The sequence below is a fragment of the Mustelus asterias genome, chromosome 19 (genome assembly GCF_964213995.1).
Source record: "Mustelus asterias chromosome 19, sMusAst1.hap1.1, whole genome shotgun sequence".
Classification (NCBI taxonomy): Eukaryota; Metazoa; Chordata; class Chondrichthyes; order Carcharhiniformes; family Triakidae; genus Mustelus; species Mustelus asterias.
The window spans coordinates 46526210-46535842 of NC_135819.1; the positions used below are offsets into that span (position 1 = coordinate 46526210).

At 49.4% G+C, this 9633-nt stretch overlaps 2 protein-coding genes across 3 annotated transcripts in view; one reads left to right on the forward strand and one right to left on the reverse strand.

Moving 5' to 3' along the window:
• Positions 1 to 5324, reverse strand: part of bltp3b (bridge-like lipid transfer protein family member 3B) — a 136251-nt gene extending 130927 nt beyond the window's left edge. For both annotated transcript variants that reach the window (XM_078235479.1, XM_078235478.1), the window contains exon 1: positions 5075 to 5324. In XM_078235479.1, coding sequence (XP_078091605.1) covers positions 5075 to 5118 — 44 coding nt within the window. In that variant the 5' untranslated portion in view covers positions 5119 to 5324. The remainder of the gene's footprint in view (positions 1 to 5074) is intronic.
• A 679-nt stretch (positions 5325 to 6003) lies between these two features.
• On the forward strand, positions 6004 to 6378 carry LOC144507568 (histone H2B 1/2-like). The gene has a single exon (XM_078234713.1). It carries the CDS (start codon positions 6004 to 6006, stop codon positions 6376 to 6378), a length of 375 nt encoding a protein of 124 aa, XP_078090839.1.
• Positions 6379 to 9633: the final 3255 nt, after the last annotated feature.

The window sequence follows — 9633 nt, forward strand, 5'->3', positions numbered from 1 at the left end:
GCATTAAATTGGTGTTCAGTGAGTATCTGAACACAGAAACATCCTTTTGTACATCAATGAGGGTTGTTTTTAGATGCAAAGTCATAATGTGGTCATAGCACCTATATTTTTGGAAAGAGAACTGTCTGTGTATGTCTGTCATGATGTGGAGATGCTGGCGTTGGACTGGGGTAAACACAGTAAGAAGTTTAACAACACCAAGTTAAAGTCCAACGGTTTATTTGGTAGCCAAAGCCACACAAGCTTTCGGAGCCCCAAGCCCCTTCTTCAGGTGAGTGGGAATTCTGTTCACAAACAGGGCATATAAAGACACAAACTCAATTTACATGAATCATGGTTGGAATGCGAATACTTACAGCTAATCAAGTCTTTAAGATACAAACAATGTGAGTGGAGAGAGCATCAAGACAGGCTAAAGAGATGTGTATTGTCTCCAGACAGGACAGCCAGTGAAACTCTGCAGGTCCAGGCAGGCTGTGGGGATTACAAATAGTGTGACATGAACCCAATATCCCGGTTGAGGCCGTCCTCATGTGTGCGGAACTTGGCTATCAGTTTCTGCTCAGCAACTCTGCGCCGTCGTGTGTCGTGATGGCAGCCTTGGAGAACGCTTACCCGAATATCAGAGGCCGAATGCCGGTGACCGCTGAAGTGCTCCCCAACAGGAAGATTGTCTGGTGATTGTCGAGCGGTGTTCATTCATCTGTTGTTGCAGCGTCTGCATGGTTTCCCCAATGTACCATGCCTCGGGACATCCTTTCCTGCAGCGTATCAGGTAGACAACGTTGGCCGAGTTGCAAGAGTATGTACAATGTACCTGGTGGATGGTATTCTCACGTGAGATGATGGCATCTGTGTCGATGATCCAGCACGTCTTGCAGAGGTTGCTGTGGCAGGGTTGTGTGGTGTCGTGGTCACTGTTCTCCTGAAGGCTGGGTAGTCAGCGGTCACGGGCATTCGGCCTCTGATATTCGGGTAAGCGTTCTCCAAGGCAGCCTTCACGACACACGACGGCGCAGAGTCGCTGAGCAGAAACTGATAGCCAAGTTCCGCACACAAGGACGGCCTCAACCGGGATATTGGGTACATGTCACACTATTTGTAATCCCCACAGCCTGCCTGGACCTGCAGAGTTTCACTGGCTGTCCTGTCTGGAGACAATACACATCTCTTTAGCCTGTCTTGAAGCTCTCTCCACTCACATTGTTTGTATCTTAAAGACTTGATTAGCTGTAAGTATTCGCATTTCAACCATGATTCATGTAAATTGAGTTTGTGTATTTATATGCCCTGTTTGTGAACAGAATTCCCACTCACCTGAAGGGGCTTGGGGCTCCGAAAGCTTGTGTGGCTTTTGCTACCAAATAAACCTGTTGGACTTTAACCTGGTGTTGTTAAACTTCTTACTGTGCATGTCTGTGCCAGCGGCAGTGAGGGTGGTAGCAGGCGAGCTCTTATGTGACCAGAACTAACCTCTGCATCCATCGATGTTACCCCAACAAATCCTAGAGAAACAGGAATGCCTCAAGCTCGATGGATAAATGCAGGTTTGCCATTCCTTGGACACCACCCCTATCGGTCTGAAAACTGTGCCCATCAAATCTAGCATAAAGCACAGCTGTGTGGAAAGGGGTTGGGTATGAAGCCTTAAAACACACCTCCCAAAGGGCACGAGATCCCAGTTTCAGCTTGAATCATGCTCGAGTGGTTCTCACAATGTAAATGAACATGAGAATACTGATCTTTAATTTTCAGTTGATGCCAGCAAACTTCTTCCTGATTTGCAGCCAGTCATGAGGAATTGTTGACTGTATTGCCTCAGTCAGTGAACTCTCTCCACAGTTTGCATCTGTGCTTTCACTGCAGGATGGTTTACAGCCCTGAATAGGGGCCTCCTTTCGAGATCATCTCCAAATGTTGTGCACGAACACAAGCAGCTTTGTCCACATGGCTCCATTGTGCCATTATTTGTGGCAGTTGCTTTCCTGCCACCTTCCGTGGTTAGATACCATCCTACCAAGTTTTATGCTCCCCAGTCAAGTGCACGACAATCAAAGTTATTTGGGCAACAATTTTATGTGACAGCAACCTCTCCAAATCAAAGGGAAAGATTTCCATCAGTAAATTCAAATACCATCTCCTCAGCTCCCAGGGCTGGGAAGCTTCTGCTGTGGCCATCTCAAACCATTTAAGCCAGAAAGTCAGGGCTAGGATATAACAAAGTGATTTAAAAACCTGAAGATAGGAATTAATTCTAATTTTGTTTGCAGTGTATAGACAATCTGAACTTTCTCTTTAGAATATTTTTTATCCACTGCAGGTATTTTGTGTCCTTTTTCTCATCCATTCATTCATAGGACATGAGCCAGTATTTATTACCCATATCTGATAGCTCTCAAGAGGGGGCTGCCACTGAATAGGAACCGAACCGGACCAGCCATACAAATACTGTGGCTACAAAAGCAAGCCAGCGGCTGGGAATTCTGCAGAAGGAAACTCATCTCCTGATTCCCCAAAGTTCTGTCCAAAATCTACAAGTCAGGAGTGTGATGGAATACTTTCCACTTGCCTAACACAAGAAGCTCAACACCATCCAGGACAAAGCATCCCAGCCAGCTTGACGGCACTCCATCCTCCACTTTAGACAGTTCACTGCATACCTACACCAGATGGATGGCAGCTGTTCAAGTAGGCAGCTCATGATCACCTTTTCAAGGGTGATTAGGGATAGGCAAAAAGTGCTGGCCTAGTCAGCGACGCCCATCCTGTGAAAGAAACAAAAGTGACTATGAACTGCATTCTTGAGCCTCTGCAGTTTGTGTGGTAAAAGTACTCCCTGGGTTGTTCAGTCAGGAATTCCAGGATGTTGAACAAGCGACAATGAAGGAACGGCAATACGTTTCCAAGTGACATGGCTTGAGAATTGGAGAGGAACTTGCAAGTGGTGTCCACCTTGTCTTTCCAGGTGCTAGAGGTTCTGGGTTTGGAATAAGTCTTAGCGAGTTGCTGCAGTGCATCCTGCAGATGGCACACATTGAAGCCATGTAATAGCTATGATGGAGGGAGTTAATGTTTAAAATAGTGGATGGGATGCCAATTAAGTGGGCTGCTTTGTCCCATTTGGTGTCAAGTTCCTTGAATGTTGCTGGAGCTTCATTCACCCAGACAAGTGGGCAGTACTCCATCACAGTCCTGACTTGTGCCTTGTATGTGGTGGAAAAGCTTACGCAAGGCAAGGAGGTGAGTCACTCACCACAGAATGCTCAGCCTCTGATGTACTTGTCTTCACAGTATTTATGTGGCTGATACAATTACATTTACGGTCAATAGTGATTCTCAGATTCGTAAGCGGGGAGAGGAGTGGGTTCACCATTGCTAATCCCATTGAATGTTAAGGAGAGATGGTTAGAATCTAATAAGCTGGAGGTGGTCACCATCCAGCATTTGTGCAGCATGAATGTTACTTCCCATTTAATAGCTCAGATCTGGATGTCATCCAGATTTTGCAAAATGCAAGCTTCTTCTTCATTATCTGTAAAGCTGCACACAGTACTGAACACCATGCAATCATCAGTGAACGTCCAACTTCTGACCTTCTGATGGAGGGAGGGTCATTGAAACAGCAGCTGAAGACACTTGGGCCAAAATGGTGCTGAGCCACATTCTCGATCCGCTGTAGCCCATGAGGTGAAAGTACTCCCATACTAATTACACATTTTGTTGTACCAGTTTGGTACAACTGAGTGACTTGCTAGGCCATTTCAGAGCACAGTTAAGAGTCAACCACATGGGTCAGGAGTCACATCTCTGCCAGGCCAGGCAACAACAAAAAATTTCCTCCCCTTCGAGACACGTGAACCAGATGCTTTTATGACAATCTGCTAATTACAAGGTCAGCACGACTGATACCAGCTTTGTGACCCTGATTTATTCAGTAGCACAGCTTCGTGAATCAGAGCAAAGGTTTTGTGGCTTTTAATGCAAGTGATAATGAACTTTGAACGCTGAGACAAATGAATGCCCCACAAAGTGGGTTGGGAGTCTTTCCAGTGCTATCCGAGTTCCAACATCTATAGTACATAAACAAATAAGAAAGGAGGGCACACACATCCTGAACTTATCTCACCCACACACTGCATCACATGATAGCATGGCATGAAATGCTGCACTTTCAGTTTACATTTAAAAAGCTGACGTGACGTCAAACGCCTGACAGTAGGTGGAAAAATTTACAAGTGATGTTAGAAAGGAACAACCCCCACAAAATATGTGATATGTCTGTCCTGCCATAGTACAAACCGACGACAGGTGTATCTGCAAAACATGGCAATCTGATCAGAACCACCTACAAGGGTGCATTTCTCTGCACCATCAGCACACAAAATAAATCAAGCTTTGCAACAACTTCAGTCCCCAGTCATTGCAACACGGAACTCAATGGAAAGCCTCCATGTGAATGCCGGTGTAAGATGACTTATTTGCCTGCTTTCACGTCTCTGGACACTGCAGAGAATGACAAAGCTCATTCCACACAGACACACAGCTGGAAAATGTGAAGCCAGCGGGCAGTCTCCACCCTGTCTCGACGTGTCACGGATACAGCCCCAAAAAACACACTGGCTCCATTTGTGATTTGGGACAATGAACACAGTTGAATATAACCCGCAAAAAAAACCCAAATCATCCAAACCGCTATCAATCTCCATCAGCTCTGGGGAAAGTTTTCACCTGCTCCCCATTGGAAGGAAAGCTTCCCTTTCCCTCTGCTGTAAATTTAAACTGATCCCCCGCTCGCCAGCATTCCTACCATTTTAAATCAGATTGGTTTTATTTTTAAAACCATTCTCCTTTCCAGCCGCAGCATTCACTTTGTGGATTAATCTGTGTTTAAACGACTGGGGTGTGAGTCAATAATGATGAGCAGCCTCCCTCTTCTCTCCTCCCTATACCCCCGGGTGAGGTGGTAGGGGGAGAACAAGCGGAGGTCCCGGGCCCCCTCTCCATCCATCCATCCCCCCCACCCCCGCCCCCGCTCCTCCTCCTCCTCCTCCTCCCGGCCGCACTAACCGCTCACCTGGACAAGTGCTTGAGGATCTGCTTCTTGATGAGTCCCGCCATCACTCACCCTCCTCCCCGCCGAGAAGCTGAAATTAAAGAGCCGCTTTCATGGTCAGGGAATGGTGGTGGGGATGCTGTCACCCGCCGGCTCCCTCCCTCTCTGTCTCTGTTTCTGTCTCCGTCTCTTCCCCCCCCCCTTCAGCGACACCTTCACCGCCTCAGCCCGCGGCCGCCATTGCTGTTACCCGGCAATCCGCCACCACAATGAGGCTAGAGGGGCAAAGGGTCACTCAGAGCGAGGCTAGAGGGGCAAATGTCACTCAGAGCGAGGCTAGAGGGGCAAATGTCACTCAGAGCGAGGTTAGAGGGGCAAATGTCACTCAGAGCGAGGCTAGAGGGGCAATGGGTCACTCAGAGCGAGGCTAGAGGGGCAAAGGGCCACCCAGAGCGAGGCTAGAGGGGCAAAGGGCCACCCAGAGCGAGGCTAGAGGGGCGAAGACCATCTAGAATATGTTTTTTTTTAGTTTAACAAATTGTTGTCTTACTTTAATATTTAAATACTACAAAGCTACACTTTAGTTACAGTTTGGTACCAAACCAAACTCAAATCTGCATCACATTAAAAAACACTCATCAATCCTCATCAGGAATAGAAAAGGGATAAAATTCAATTACATTGAGGCTAGAGGGGCAACTGTCATCTACATTGAAGCTCAGGGACAATGGTCATCTAGGGTGAGACTAAAGGGGCAACGGTCATCTACACTGAAATATTTTCCCTTAAGTTTTCAACCACCAAAACCGTAGGGAGTTCGTCCTTGGCGTTTCAGATTTTTAAAATATACTTTTCCAATTCAATCAAATCAAGTCCAATTCAGAGTCTCAACAAGTTGAGACATTTCCGATCCAAGCTGACAAGACAGGGCTCTGAAATTAACTGTGACAATGGTGGATGAGAAGAAAGCAGCTCCTAAGAAGGGGGCAAAGAAAGTGATTAAGAAACCGGTAGTAAAGGGCGGCAAGAAGCGGCGAAAGTCGAGGAAGGAGAGTTACTCCATCTACATCTACAAAGTGATGAAGCAGGTTCACCCCGACACCGGCATCTCCTCCAAGGCCATGAGCATCATGAACTCGTTCGTGAACGATATTTTCAAGCGCATCGCGGGTGAGGCTTCCCACCTGGCCGATTACAACAAGCGCAGCACCATCAGCTCCTGGGAGATCCAGACCACCGTGCGCCTGCTGCTGCCCGGGGAACTGGCCAAGCACGCCGTGTCGGAAGGGACAAAGGCGGTGACCAAGTACACCAGCTCCAAGTAAAACTACCCATGGACTGAAAAGTACCTCCATTCCTGTCTTGGGCCTGATCTACATGAGCCAAGCTGATTGGAGTAGGTGCAGACTCACCTCCTCCAAGGCTTGATCTCATTTGCATCTTAGCCAAAAGGCCGAGATGCCACTTGAGTTTGTTGCAAAACGGCGAAACGCCACGTACACGAAGGTGCCCGATGCCGCTTGATGCGCGATATAACTCACGAGGCTAGAGGTACTCGAGGAAATAAAGGCTTTTATTGACTACAACAATAGAGCTACCATATATAATACACGATCCCAGACTAAAGGGTCCCAGACAGAGCAGTGACCTTTATACCTCTCCCAGGAGGCGGAGCCCGACTGGGATGTACCATAAGAACTATATTACAGGTAGAACAGCCCAACCCTAACCCCAACAGTAACATGTAGAACAGCCCAACCCTAACCCCAACAGTAACATATATACAGACTCATAGTACTGGCCAGACCCTGGCTCAGCACTACCTGGTGGGAACCAACGATGGTTCACCACATTCACCCCTCCTTTGAAAACAAAGGCCGGCGGGGTACAAAAGCACAGAACAATTGGTCATCAGTCTATAAGTTCAGACGGTCTGGGGGACCGCACCGTCGTTGTGACCTCCTCAACACCGGCGATGACACCGGTGTAGGCACTCGCGGTGGCGTTCTCCCCAAGGCGGTGTCCAACGGCTCCTCCAATGTCTCACGGGCCGGTAGACCCCGAGGTGGTGACAATCCGCTGAACTCGGGCACGCCTTGAAGTGGCGACCATCTCCTGGACTCAGGCAAGCTGTACACGGGAGTAAAAGGGTTAAGTGATGGTCCCGATGCTGCCCGCGCCGTGTCAGGAGGGGAAACAATAGTTGGGGGGGTCTCTAACAGGAGGTATGGGAGCGACAGGGGTTTCCAGGTCCCCTGCAGGTGCCAGGTCTCGAATCGAGACCATGTCCTCTCGCCCGTCAGGGTATGCCACATAGGCATACTGAGGGTTGGCGTGGAGGAGATGGACCTGTTCAACCAAAGGGTCGGACTTGCGGGTCCTAACATGTCGCCGCAGGAGGACAGGTCCTGAGTACGTCAACCAAGACGGTAATGAGGTCCCAGAGGAAGACTTCCGAGGGAATGAAAACAGTCTCTCATGGGGAGTAGCGTTGGTTGCCGTACACAGGAGTGAGCGTATGGAGTGGAGCGCATCAGGGAGCACCTCTTGCCAACGGGAGACTGGAAGGCCTTTAGACTTCAACGCCAGTAAGACAGCCTTCCAGACTGTAGCATTCTCACGTTCAACCTATCCGTTACCCCTAGGGTTGTAGCTCGTGGTTCTACTAGGGGCAATCCCGTATGAGAGCAGGTATTGCCTCAAGTCATCGCTCATGAACGACGAGCCCCTATCGCTGTGGATGTAACAGGGGTAACCGAACAGGGTGAAAAGATCACGAAATGCCTTGATAACTGTGGCAGCGGTCATATCAGAACAGGGAATGACAAAAGGGAATCGTGAGTACTCATCAACCACATTGAGGAAGTACACGTTCCGATCTATCGAGGGAAGGGGGCCCTTAAAATCCACACTCAGTCTTTCGAAGGGACGAGTGGCCTTAACGAGTTGTGCCCTGTCAGGTCGGTAAAAGTGCGGTTTGCATTCCGCGCATACCCGGCAGCTTTTGGTTATGGACCTGACATCCTCCACCGAGTAGGGTAGATTCCGGGCTTTTATGAAGTGGTAGAACCGAGTGACCCCCGGATGGCAGAGGTCATTGTGGAGAGCCTGCAATCGATTCTCCTGCATACTAGTGCATGTCCCACGCGACACGGCATCCGAGGGCTCGTTGAGTTTCCCTGGATGATGCATGATGTCGTAATTATAGGTGGAGAGTTCGATTCTCCACCTCAAGATCTTATTGTTCTTGATCTTGCCTCGTAACGTGTTATTGAACATGAACGCCACGGACCGCTGGTCCGTGAGCAGGGAGAACCGTTTTCCCGCCAAGTAATGGCGCCAATGCCGGACGGCCTCCACAATGGCCTGGGCCTCCTTTTCCACCGCCGAATGTCGAATTTCGGGGCCTTGGAGGGTGCGAGAGAAAAAGGCGACGGGCCTGCCCGCCTGGTTAAGTGTGGCAGCCAGGGCGAAATCAGATGCATCACTCTCCACCTGGAAGGGGATGGATTCATCGATAGCGTGCATCGTGGCTTTCGCGATGTCGGCTTTTAGTTTTTCAAAGGCCAAACGAGCCTCTGGTGCTAAGGGAAAAGAGGTAGACTTGATGAGCGGACGGGCTTTGTCCGCGTAATTGGGAACCCACTGTGCGTAGTAAGAGAAGAAGCCTAAGCATCTTCTCAGTGCTTTTACGCTAGTGGGCAGGGGAAGTTCGAGGAGGGGACGCATACGGTCTGGATCAGGGCCAATGAACCCGTTTTCCACCATGTATCCGAGGATAGCTAGGCGGCGCGTGCGAAATACACACTTCTCCCTGTTGTAGGTCAGATTCAGGTGAGATGCAGTGCGTAGGAATCTAAGAAGGTTGGTATCGTGGTCCTGCTGGTCATGGCTGCAGATGGTGACGTTATCCAGGTACGGGAAGGTAGCCCGCAGTCCGTTATGGTCCACCATTCGGTCCATAGCACGCTGGAAGACCGAGACCCCATTCGTGACACCAAAAGGAACCCTTAGAAAATGGTACAAGCGACCATCCGCTTCAAAAGCCGTGTATTGTCGGTCCTCTGGGCGAATGGGGAGCTGGTGGTAGGCAGACTTTAGGTCGATGGTGGAGAACACCCAGTACTGCGCAATCTGGTTGACCATGTCAGATATGCGCGGGAGGGGATACGCATCCAGCTGCGTGTATCTGTTAATGGTCTGACTATAGTCTATGACCATCCGGGGTTTGTTCCCACTCTTGACCACCACGACCTGCGCTCTCCAAGCACTAGCGCTAGGTTGTATGATCCCTCCCTTGAGGAGCCGCCGAACCTCAGATCGAATGAAGATCCGATACTCAGCGCTGTAACGCCTACTCTTAGTCGCGATGGGCTTGCAGCCTGGCACGAGATTCTGGAATAAGGAGGGTGTGGTAATCTTAAGCGTCGAGAGGCTACAAGTGGAGCGCGTTGGGCAATTTAGAGGCTGCGAGTCTCCCACTGAAAGCGAAGGGAGTGGCCCACCGTACTGTAGGGTTACACTCTTCAAGTGGACCATGAAATTTAGTCCTAGGAGTATTGGCGCGCAAAGGTGCAGTA